The following is a 12,724-nucleotide window of genomic DNA, read 5'->3' on the forward strand; positions in this document are numbered from 1 at the left end:
CCAGTGTTCTGCATTTTTTAAAAATAATTTCCACAGTGGTAACATATTTAATGAAATATACAAATAAAGAGAAGTAGAGCTATTCTCACTCTTTTATTATTACTTAGAGGATGAATTGAATAAAGTTAGAAATTAGACTGAAAACACATTTTTTTAAGGAATGATTGATTGAATTTTAGTTTTTGCAGTTTTCAGTTATATTCTTTGATTCTAGCAGGATTTTTTTATTGAAGAGAGAGAGAGAGAGAGAGAGAGAGAGAGAGAGAGAGAAACCAATACATGTATTGCTGGAGGAGGCGGGGCATTTTGCCTTTTGTTGATGCTGCTGCATGAGACTGTATTCACTTCTGCCTGCGGGACGCTGAGAAAGTCTCTTTACAACACTGAAACCTACATCACATAGAGCTTTTCTATTCATTACTGCAATTTAACTTTCATAGGAACATGGGAATTTGGGAATATACTCTTTATTTTACCACCACAACCTGCCTATGGAGTGGTAAGAAACCTAATGAATATTTAATTAGGAAATACCCGTGAGCTTTGTTAAATTATTGGCTTTATTTAAGTTATTTTAAGTCGGACTGCTCAATAATATTTCCTGCTTGCTTGTAAGATTAGTGTTACATATCTGCTGTATTTGGATTTCAATATTTCAGCTGCTACTGTGTCATCGATTAAAATTGATGTTTTGGTTTGAGGCTTGTTTATTTGAGGATACAGGCCAGAATGCCAATTCAGGGTAATAGGAAAGGACAGTATTGAAATCCGATCAAATGTTAGGTCATTATGTTGGCAGTTTACATTTGAACATGTATGTATACCATCATTTTACATACAAAAAAGTACATAGTATCTTCATTGATGAGTTACATCAAGTTCTCTAAGCTGTATGCTGTCCAAATCTGGCAAATGTTAAAAATAGTTCAAACAGGGAGTCAGATGCATACTTAAGGAAAGTGGTTGAGTCCAATCAGTCAGACTTCCTGGTGGAGATTTAATCGCTGAAACCCAGCAGAAAAGCTTTGATGAGAGTTTCAGATCAATACGCTGACATCCAAATGAGCTGGAACAGCTGCCTCTGTTGATTTGCAAGCGTTCTCTTGAATATCTCATTCACTGCACGCTGGAAGCAGTTCTCAGGGCAGAATGACTGGAGGTGAAACTCTGCAACCGTGTAACACTGTTCGTTCTCTGACAGTGTCCCTTCAGGGAGAGCATCAGAGGAGACTCTACAGAGACTTGATGAAAGACTATAACCCGCTGGAGAGACCTGTGTTCAACGACACACAATCACTCACTGTGTATTTCAGCTTCAGTCTCATGCAGATTATGGATGTGGTAAGTTCATTCAATTATAAAAGATGAAACGCTTAACACACCCTGATAAAGTATTACCATGAACAATAAATTACAAATACATTTAAATACATCACTTACAAGGTTTAATAGAAATGATATAGCATGAATGAATGTCAGTATAATCGGCTTTACACTTTAACCACATTTAAAAAATAGAAAGTGATTATGAAATGATTAAGAAGGCAGTCTACATTTCAATCTCATTGCACAGTAGTTAACATGTTTCCTCTTTTTAACAGTATGCAAAAGCATTGTGTCTTAGGGATTAAGAGCATGTAAAATACAATTTTAAAACATGTTTTGGAAGTAGTTCTTTAATCATCTATTCAATGTTTTCATGAGAATGCATCTTTGTCCATCTACAGGATGAGAAGAATCAAGTGCTTACAACCAACATCTGGCTGCAGCTGGTAAGACACCAACACTTGCAATGCAGTGAAACAGTCAAGTTCCTTTAATGTGACTTGTAAGACTTCTGTGGGTCTGTTATTAATAGCTGAATGTTAATAACTGTGAAGTTAATGCAATGGACTTCTCTCTGCTTCCACGAGAGTCCTTCAAATGCTGTCCTTGGTTAATGCTGTACACCAGCACCAGTGTGCCTATGAATCTCAGATCTCAGCAGTCAGGAAATATAAATTGCATATCATTTACAGAACTAAAATTGAATATATTGTGAATTATAATTCATGTTCCAAGTATACAGCTTTATATAAATTCTGCCCAAAAAAACCTTTGTGTATCTTCTTGTATGAGCATGTAACCTCTTTAGATTCTTATAATTATTTGACATATCTTACGCTTAAAGAAATCTGTGTATACAGAGACTGATGTTCAAATTCAAGTTAATATCATGCTTAATTCAGTTATTCCTGACCGACAATGATGAAGTGATCTTCTCTTTATTTTAGTACTGGTATGACTACTATCTTCACTGGAACATGTCTGAATATCCCGGAGTGACGAGCGTACGATTTCCTGACAGTCAGATCTGGAAGCCTGACATCTTACTGTATAACAGGTTTGTTATCTTCACACAAATAGTCATCGATAAACCCATATATATATATATATAGCTTATCAAAAAAAGTGTTCCATAGAAACCAAACATATACCTTTAGAAATGTAAACCCTGTTAGTGAACGATTTCGTAAATTGCCTGGGAAACAAAAGTGCTGGTAACAGTAAATGGACACTGAGTTTGCACTACAACATGGAAAACAAAGGTTTAGTCTAATTTGTCACTGTCCATTGGAAAAGCAGTGAGCAGACGGTAAAGACTCAGCTTCAAGTGAATCTGCCACACAAGATGAAGTGTTTGCCACTATATGTTGAGGTCAAATGAATCAAGTCAGTGAATGGAATATAAAATGCATCCACTGGTATATTTATTTATTGAAGAAGCATTCATTTTGTTAGTGAATCTTGGTTATGTTGCTTTAGCAGCCTGGCCCAATGTGGTCCTTTCTATGTGAATTTCTAAAACTGAATTCTATATTCTCAAACATGCCTCCTCTATCTGAATGAGAATGAATTTAGACAAACACATTTACATAATTGGAACATAAACCTGAGCATGGCACAAGGCAATTTTGATTTGTCATTTCCCTGAAATTCAGTAGTTTCTGCACAACCATTAGTGGTGCAAAATAATTTAGTGTAGATGAAATGCATTTATTTGTATTGGACTGATCGGAAGTGTTAATGTTCATAAATCATTGTGGTGTTCTTTTTAGTTAAAATGATTCTTGTGTTCCCCACAGTGCTGATGAAAGGTTTGATGCCACATTTCATACTAATGTGCTGGTGAATTCCTCTGGTGCCTGCCAGTACCTACCACCAGGTACCTTTCAGATGTTTATGAAGTCATTTTGCCCACTTGATCTAGAAAAAATAAAATAAAAATTGGATTCTACAAGGAGAAGATTGCTACGAAAGCCTTTTTCAGATCAGAGTTAAAAAAACGTGTTTGTGCAATATTTAATGTAGTCAGACTCTGGACCAAGTCACAGTTGAAAGATAAAGTATAAAATTCCAAAACTATATTCACAATTACAAAAAAAGTCAAAATCATGAGAAATTTAGTCACAGTTTCAATATATAAAGTTGCAAGTACTTGGCGAAGGCGGCCAAGTTGAGATGTACTCCACTACTCAATTTATCTCGATAACTGTCCAATTATAGGACACTTCTGGTTGCGGTAGTAAAATTTATATTGCTGACAAATAGGGTATTTATGCAATGGTGTCACAAACTAAAAAGCTTTCCTGTGGCAAGATGCTGCATCAGCATCATTAATATCAGTACGATCCAAAACCACTTTTGTATTGGCCTACAACATAAAAGAAAAAAAAATGCATCGTGCACCTTTAAACTCATTTATATTATGCAAAATCAGCAAATATGATGTTATGCTAATATGGAGAGCTACATATATACCTTTTCCTTGTAGGTATGCCTTCCTGACAAACTATTTGATGTGAATGGAGATTTCCCTGTGCAGCATTCACCTCTAATACTGTACATCATTTACTTTTCTCCTCCTGTTCCTTGCTGTGAAAGCTGAAGCAGCCTCTATCCTGAGATAAACATTTCATGAGTGGATGTAGTCCAGGCAGTGAGCTTGCACTAAATTTTTTTTGTAGTGACATTGAAGAGATTGCCTTCTCTTGAACCTCCATAAAGCTTTGTCAGAAGCCTATTATGCTTAATGGCAAAATAAAGCAGTGAAACATAGAGGGAAGATGTATTAAACAGTCAATGGTTTGAGCTAAATTACATGCGTATGTCTTTAGTGACACCTTCGATTTATGTTCGTCTTATTGAAAAGTTCCCCCGATGTTCATTTTCATCACCATTAAGGTTTATAGAAATCGAATTTTCTAAGTTCTTTTATATGACAAAGTAAAATTACTCATAATTATGATGATTAACATCAAGCATTTTTTATAGTTGTTAATATAATGACTTTAAGGGCTTTATTACTCTCCACTAATACTGTTCCACATCAGTCAGTTCACATTTCTGTTTGCAGGGATATTCAAAAGCACCTGCCACATCGATGTTCGCTGGTTCCCCTTCGATCTTCAGAGGTGTGATTTGAAGTTTGGCTCCTGGACGTATGGGGGATGGTCTCTGGACCTGCAGATGATTGATGCTGACGTCACAGGATATATTGCAAATGGAGAGTGGGATCTTGTGGGTAGGGTGATATACATTATACATTATAATGCACATTATTAACTCTTATGCTATGCCGAAAAATCCATTACTTAATTTGGTGTTCCTGGTTAAAAGTGTCCAGCCTTTCGAAAATTGCTTGTCAGTCTCTCACAATGCTATATGTTATCACCAAATCTTGTATTCAGTCTTTTTGTGACCTTTTTTTTCAATCATAACAGGTTTTGTATTTCTTTTTTTTCTTTTTTTAGCTGATCGGTCATAGGCCTTATTGATCTGTACTTATGCACCTCAGTTTTGGAGTAAAAAAAAAAAAAGAGTAATTTATGGATAACTGAGAAACATAGGTTAACGTTAATTTCCGTAAACTGATGTTCCCAGAATTCTCTGCGTTGCATTTCAAATTGTTTTCTTTGAAATAACTATGTTTCTCATCACCACCTGCTTTTGGTGGTTATCAGTGTATTACAAAGGTACAAAACAGATTTCAGTACTTCAATAAGTTGGTATATTCACATTATATCAGCTAAATTACAGTATTAAACTGTAAACTTGATGTAAAACCGTTAAACCTAAAATTATTTTACCATATTTTTTATGGTACAATTCAGCTGCCAGCTGATTTTTTTTACAGTGTAGATCAATGAGGCTCAATCATTTTCATAAAGAAATTCAAAACCTGTGCTAATTGAAGGAAAACAAGTGGATAAAAAAGTCAATATTTGATAATAATTTAGCATATTGAGAGATTTGCAAGAATTTTTTTTGTAGGACAGCCATTTTTGACAAGGACAACTCTGTTTCAGTAAGTTTTATTCCAATACAATATTCTAAATTAGTATTTTTTGGAAAAGAAAATATTTTCCAAGTCAAAATGATGGAATATACCATGAGGGTTATATTATATATATATCACTGTAAAAAACCCAACTTGAAAAAGGTTCAAATTACTGGTTTTGTTGTGTTGGCTCAGCAAAAATCTATGGAAAAGTCAGTATAACTATGTTTAATACATTTATTCAACCTAAACCAAGTTTCTTTCCATAAACTTAAAAAGTTTAGTTTTGTGAACAAGATTTTGCAAGTTCATCCTAAAAAACGTCTGCCAATTTATTTAAGTTAAGTTAGAAACTTCCCTCCCACTTTTTTTTAAATAACTTAAATGAACCTAATGTTTAACTGTAAAAGTTAATAATAATAATAATTATTATTATATTATATATATATTTTTTTTTACCTTGAGTCTGGAAATAAAGTTGAATTGAATTGAATAATAGTATTATTATCAATTAAATCATGGCCACTGTATGAATAATAATATATTGTACAGATAATGTACAATAATAATGTATGATTATTATTATTATTATATTATTATTAGTAGTAGTAGTAGTAGTAGTAGTATATTGTGCACAGCAGTATATTGTAAACCCTGGAAATTCTGATGAATTCTGATAAATACTAGTTTATAAAAAAAAAAAAAAAAAAAAAAAATGAACGCCCTCTCAAGTGAAAATCACGATTTCAAAAGCGGGAGGAAAATTGGTATAGCACGTGAAGGCAGCATTAATTTGTTGGAGGAAGACTTTTACTGTGAAGTTCCTTAACAACAGGTGTGGGCGCCAATGCTCTCATCTCACTAGTTTGCATAATAAGCTGTACAGACAAAACAGAACTCAATTAGCCTAGGGAAGAGTTATTTTTTATTGAAGTGTTACATTTAAATAAAACATACATTTAAAAAGAATTAGAAGCATGTTTTTGATTGGGGATTGGGAGAAAAGTGCACTAGCAGAGTTCAGTCCCTGAAGAATAAGCTACTTACTGTACACTGTAAAATCCAATAATTTACCTTACTTAGATTAAATTAGTTATCTTTACTTAGTTGTTATACTTGCTAGGTTTTATTAAGTTTCAGCTACTTTCAAGGCAAATAAAACAATTTACTTACTGTTTTGAGTGACACTTACTTAAAATATTCAAGTAGCCACAAAGGAACCAATGACATTAATAAACCAGTGAGAGGCAGCAGTGCACTAATATGTTGCTAATTGCCGTTTTTTTTTTTTTTTTTTTAATCTCACCATTATAGTGATAAGCTTTCCCTTTGGTTGGGCACTTGAAACTTTATTTATGTTACTAAACTTTTCTCTCTATTAATGGAGAAATGCATCATGAAATCAGAGTTATTTGATTTCAACTAAAAGTAATAAATAGGTTGCTTTCATAAAATTACCTATATTTTAATTAAAGCATTTTTTTTGTGTGTGTTTAATAATGACCTTTTTTAGATTTTACTTTTCATATATAACTTGATATGCTTTTTATATAATCCTTAAATAGTGAGTGGTAATATGCTGAAGTCACACACAGACTTAAACATTCATCACGTGAATCACAACAATGGTAACAATTAAATTAAATTTATATTCATTAATTGTAACTATAGCCATTGTATTTCCTCTTTTTGTTGTGCTACTGCTGACACAAAACAGCAAATAAAATTGGCAAATAAAAACAACAACTTTAAAACAAAGCAACTGCATAATTTATTCTGCGCAATGCATTCTGGGAGTCAGTGAGTATCTATACTAAGTCATGAGTAAACCTAAATGAAAGGATCAAGTACCCCCTACAGTTCTTTTTTAGTTACTAGAACTCTTGTGTAAGTTAACTATACTAACTAAGCATTTGTCAGTACAACATACTATTCCTATTTCACTTTACTTAGTTTTTTCAAGGCAATCGGTTTGCATGCTTTTTTTTAAGTAAGCCCAACTTATTAGATTTTACAGTGTTGGTACCAATTTCCAATAGTATTTTTTTGTTCACTCAACTTCAGACATTGAGTTCTACAGACCAAAAATGTTGAATTGGCTCAACTTAAAAAAGGTTTGTTAAAAAAACAGTTGCACCTCTCCACAAAACTAACAATCTTAAGTTAACCCAATTAAATATTTTTTGTATGACTGACAACTTAATTTCAGTCAGTATAACTGTTTTTTTACAAAAGTTGAGTGAACAAGAAAAAGCTTAGGGAAATTAGTACCAAGTTTTTTATTGTTGTACTGACTTAATTTTTTTTACAGTGTATATATATATATATATATATATATATATATATATATACTCATAGATAATATATACTCATAGATAATATTGATTAAAGCCCACTTATTATAACATTATTATAACTTTAATTGTAGTGAGTTAATAGATATTACATTTGAAGTTGATATATTTTAAATGCTCTTTTAAATACATGCCTAGTAGAAACTACATTAATTTATATTTCATTTGACATTAATACTTAATATTGCATTCAGCAATACACTATAACCATATTTAATATTTAAAGACAATGGAAGAAATTATTAAATTATATTAAAAAGGGACCCACGAAAGTTCAGCTGCATTTAATGTAAATGTAAACTATTGCATTTTAATTTAAATGAAATTAACATCCAATTAAGTATCAGAAAAAATACATTCAAATTGCACACAGGTTTTTTATTTCAGTAATAAGTACTTTGGTATGCTTAAAGGCATAGCTCACCCAAAAGTGACAATTCTGTCATCAATTAATAACCCTTATGCCGTTCCAAACCCATAAGATCTTTGTTCATCTTCAGAACACAAATATAAAACATATATTTTTGATGAAACTCGAGAGTTTTCTGACTCTGCATAGACAGTAACGCAACTGACACATTCAAGGCCAGAAACGTAGTAAGGACATTATTAAAATAATCCTTGTCACATCAGTGGTTCACCCTTAATGTTATGAAGCTACCAATATAAATGTTGTGTGCAAAGAACTAAAACTAAAATAATGCCTTAAAATAAAATAAAACAAAATGAAATAAAAAGAAACTAAAATAATGCCTTAAAACAACAATTTCTTCTCTTCCATGTCAGTCTTCGATGTGTGTTCACAACAGAACCATGACACAAGTGTGTGCATTTGCTAGTTATGGTGGTTTTAAGCACAATATATTATTTTTGCAAACAATGTGAATGAACAGTAACAGTATTGAATGGTAATTGCACAAAACATAAATTTTCTAACGTTGCCAGTTACTGTATATGTTGCGCAGAGGTTCCAGGTCGACGGAATGAGAGATTCTATGACTGCTGCAAGGAGCCGTACCCAGATGTGACTTTCACAGTGGTGATGCGGAGACGGACGCTGTACTACGGTCTAAATCTGCTTATCCCCTGTGTGCTCATCTCTACTCTGGCCCTGCTGGTCTTCCTCCTGCCTGCTGACTCAGGCGAGAAGATCTCTCTTGGTGAGCTGCACACTTAGTGCCTTTGTCATCGTTTTTAAATGCTAATGTTAAATATGATTATAAAGTGATGACGTTGTAATTTTTATGTAAATAATAGTTAATTGTATTAATTATTGTATTCATTTACATATCTGCATTTAGTTTGAAATGTCATGTTTTCTGTAACTTCCTTGGCTAGAATTGTCTTCTTTTGAGAAACTGGCAAGACATGGAAGAAAATTATACTGTACACACTTCACCTTTAAAAGGTTATTATGGGAGTTAAGCATGACCAGCCTCTGTCATAACCAGAAGTGCATAAATGTCAAGTTTGCCATTTTAAAAACCATTAGTTTATTTCTCACACCGGCGAACCTCTCCATCCTTTTTTTTTTTTTTTTTTGCTGACTTAGTGAAATATCCACATTTAAATCAACATCATATGAAATTAACTTTGGCACAGGCACACAATTTATGCCGAAATCCCTGTAAGCTACTGTAAGTGGCGTGAAGTGAGATTGATGGCTTGCCAGAGATGGCCTCAGTGATTAATGCAGTTGGAGAGCTCTGAAGGCCAAATGCCTGCTGGATTTAGAGGATGCTGCCACAGTGAATGAGGGAACGCTCTGGAAGAGACCGAACCTGAAGTCACAGCAGAACACAATTTATTTTATTTTTTTCATTTTGTCATTCCTAAATGATATTACTGGGGTGAGACTGCCAACATTACTTTCCACAGAGTGAGTCATTGGCTGTTCCTCTGTGAGTTACTCAAGATCAATACTCTAAATACCAGCAATTAGCCGTCTTTGTATGATACCGTACACTGAAGTTTCATTTTATATAGCTCTGCTTAATTTTTAATCTAAGTAGTGCACTGAAGGAAGCTATTTTCTGGTAACCAAATTAAGACTTAACCCTGCTTAACTGAATCTCTTTCATCACTTTGACAGTAGCCACTTATGTAGTGGAGACTGGGGCTAGCTGCCACACTTTTTACTCCAAGAGAATATTTCTCATGGTGGGTCAATTTTTGGACTGTAACCACGTATTAGATGGATAGAATGTACTGATTTAGTTTGTACTGGTTGTTTGAAACTGACATACTATATTTAATTCAGTCATGAAACTCTAGATGGCTCGAGCTGATACTGTAGGTCCTTTACATGCAAACTGCTAGCAATCACATAATTTACTGTGGGGCACAAGCAGATTGGCCACTGCTGATTTTGTAGCCAATTGCTTGCTCACCATTTAAATAGCCTGATTCAGTGTTCGCTGTAAACTGGTCCTTTAGAGTTCCTCTGATTCCCTTCACCTCCTCCAGCTCCACTTGTCTAGATCTTACATCCTCACATCAGTGTATTCGTGTATCTATTGGCAGTAGAATGTCTATTCTAAAACTATTAAGAGTTGCCATGATTCAAACAGCAAGCCTTGGTTTCCTCTTTATCTGTCTGTCACATGTACAATTAGGGAGTAATATATATGTTTTGATTTCCAGGGATCACAGTCCTCCTCTCTCTAACAGTTTTCATGCTTCTGGTAGCAGAGATAATGCCCGCAACTTCAGACTCTGTGCCTTTAATAGGTAAGGCCATCCTGCGATGTACATAATGATGTCAGATGTGTGATCGCCTGAATTGAATGAATTGATGTGTTACAAAAATTTGGTCAAGCCACTTTGCATAGCCTTCTAAATCACTGTAAATGAGAACTTTTGTAGTAAAACTTCAAAAACAATTGGGAACACTTATGAGAGCTTTAATAACTTACTTGGATTAGTAACTGATACAATCCATCTGAATACAATCAGTAAAATGAACTTTGCAACATTACAGACCCTATAATAGTTTAATCCCTTGATGAAATGAAATTCACTTAATTGTATTAAATGTGTCCTTGTACTTTAAATCTTCAACAACCTAGGGGGAATATGGTACAATAATGGTATCAGATGGTAATCAGGTAATACTTTGGGTTATATATACCAGAGTATTGAAATTAATGTATGATGCCATTAATATGGTACTAATCTATGGTACAATTTTTTTGCTTACGTTTTGTTTTACAAACTCAAACATTTAGTTAAATACATTTGTGGTAATAGACAGATTTTTCTTTTATTTAATCTCAGTGTCTGAAACAAGATTTATTTTAAGCAAACTTTTTTTTTCTCTAGGTTGTTAAATGTAATTCTCTCTGTCCTTTGATTAGCTCAGTATTTCGCCACCACCATGGTTATTGTCGGCCTGTCTGTGATAGCCACAGTCTGGGTATTACAATACCACTACCATGACCCAGATGGAGGAAAAATGCCAAAATGGGTGAGGATCTCATTACTGCTTTAATTTCTTCTTACCATAAAAACCCATATAAACCCATATAATCCAAATAAATGGTATTTTGATTACTTCCACTGTTTGGAAAACAGTGTTATTTAGTAGTTGATTTCTCTGTCAGACCCGTGTGGTGCTGTTGAACTGGTGCGCGTGGTTCCTGAGGATGAAGAGGCCTGGTGAGGACAGAGTTCGCCCAGCTTGTCACAATAAGCAGCCGCGTTGCAGCCTCTCCAGCCTGGATCTGAACATCAGCACTGGAGCCGCGCAGTCCACCAATGGAAACCTGCTGTACATCGGCTTCCGTGGAATGGACACTATTCACTATGCCACTTCACCTGATTCAGGGGTGATCTGCAGCCGGCTCGTCGCCTCGGGTGAGGACGATGTGCTGCTCCCTGGGGCTCAGGCGTCTTCCATTAGTAGTGGCCCTGGAGAAAGTGAACTGTCCAAAATCTTGGATGAAGTTAGGTACATCGGCAAACACTTCCGGGACCAAGACGAGGAGGAGAGTATGTGTAATGAGTGGAAGTTTGCCGCATCTGTCATTGACCGTCTTTGTCTCATGGCCTTCTCTCTGTTCACCATCCTCTGCACCATTGGCATCCTAATGTCTGCACCTAATTTTGTAGAGGCCATTTCCAAAGATTTCTTTACCTGACGCCTTCGCATAGATGTTTGTACTCCTCAGAGCCTCTTAAGTGTCATATTTCTTTAATATATTAACTAACATTTTATTTGATCTAATTGTTCATCTAAAAAGGAGATTCACTTTGTATGGAAATGAGCAGCGTGAACATTTTGCTTAGGTTCTTCTTTAGTATTTCATGCAAGAAATTCATTATGCAGACATGAGGATGAGTAAATGATTTATAAATCATGAACCATTCCTTCGTGACTGGTCTCAGCATATGTTTTTGAGTGTTTGTGTATTAGTGTATGTATAAATTGGTGTTCTAACTGAAGTGTGCACCAGAGACAGGACTGTAGCCTCATATGCACTTTATAAAAGCTTATAATTTATTGTTTGTTTTCATAAATGTAACCATTTGCTTTACACACATGCACATATGCATCTATGAATTTCTGTATTGTTATATCTGCCATTATGCTTACTCTATATTTCTCACTGCTGTTATATATATAGTCTTTCATTGTACGTCTTATAACTGCTGGAGAATTGGTCAGTGTATGCGATGATATGAAGGTGGACACCTCCCCCCCCCCCTCATTATATTGTACAGTATAATGACAAATAAACATATTTTTGTAGGTTGAATATGATCTGATTCAAACTTAGAAAATGTGTTAAAAATGCTGTGAAAAACACTACATTAATCACTCAGAAAGTGTTAGGAAAACACAATACTGTTCTTTCTGTCTAACTTCATTTAACAACCTGTTCTCAGATCATAAATACCAGAATATTGTTTGACATGTAGAGTGTGTGTAACATCTCCATCTGGTGGCTGGTAATAAAACTGTGTAATATAAGGCACTGCAAAGCCAGGACATGTTTGGCTCACAAATGCTTCACACTATATTACATTACCGTATGCCTTTATGAATTTT

The 12,724-nt window shown here is 34.4% G+C and overlaps 1 protein-coding gene across 1 annotated transcript; it reads left to right on the forward strand.

The window, feature by feature from the left end:
- Positions 1–213: 213 nt before the first annotated feature.
- Positions 214–12,469, forward strand: LOC113106518 (neuronal acetylcholine receptor subunit alpha-7-like). The gene is made up of 10 exons (XM_026268536.1): positions 214–499; positions 1,202–1,341; positions 1,728–1,772; positions 2,274–2,383; positions 3,126–3,205; positions 4,397–4,564; positions 8,640–8,834; positions 10,318–10,404; positions 11,031–11,140; positions 11,277–12,469. The coding sequence occupies exons 1-10, from the start codon at positions 445–447 to the stop codon at positions 11,811–11,813; spliced, it is 1,527 nt and encodes a 508-aa protein (XP_026124321.1). The 5' UTR covers positions 214–444; the 3' UTR covers positions 11,814–12,469.
- Positions 12,470–12,724: the final 255 nt, after the last annotated feature.

Source organism: Carassius auratus, chromosome 7 (genome assembly GCF_003368295.1).
Source record: "Carassius auratus strain Wakin chromosome 7, ASM336829v1, whole genome shotgun sequence".
Taxonomy (NCBI): Eukaryota; Metazoa; Chordata; class Actinopteri; order Cypriniformes; family Cyprinidae; genus Carassius; species Carassius auratus.

Coding starts and splice junctions, on each gene's coding strand:
- LOC113106518 (XM_026268536.1), top strand. CDS start 445: ATGGGAATTTGGGAATATACTCTTTATTTTACCACCACAACCTGCCTA. Junction 4,565..8,639: donor TGGAGAGTGGGATCTTGTGG/GTAGGGTGATAT, acceptor TATGTTGCGCAG/AGGTTCCAGGTCGACGGAAT. Junction 10,405..11,030: donor AGACTCTGTGCCTTTAATAG/GTAAGGCCATCC, acceptor TCCTTTGATTAG/CTCAGTATTTCGCCACCACC.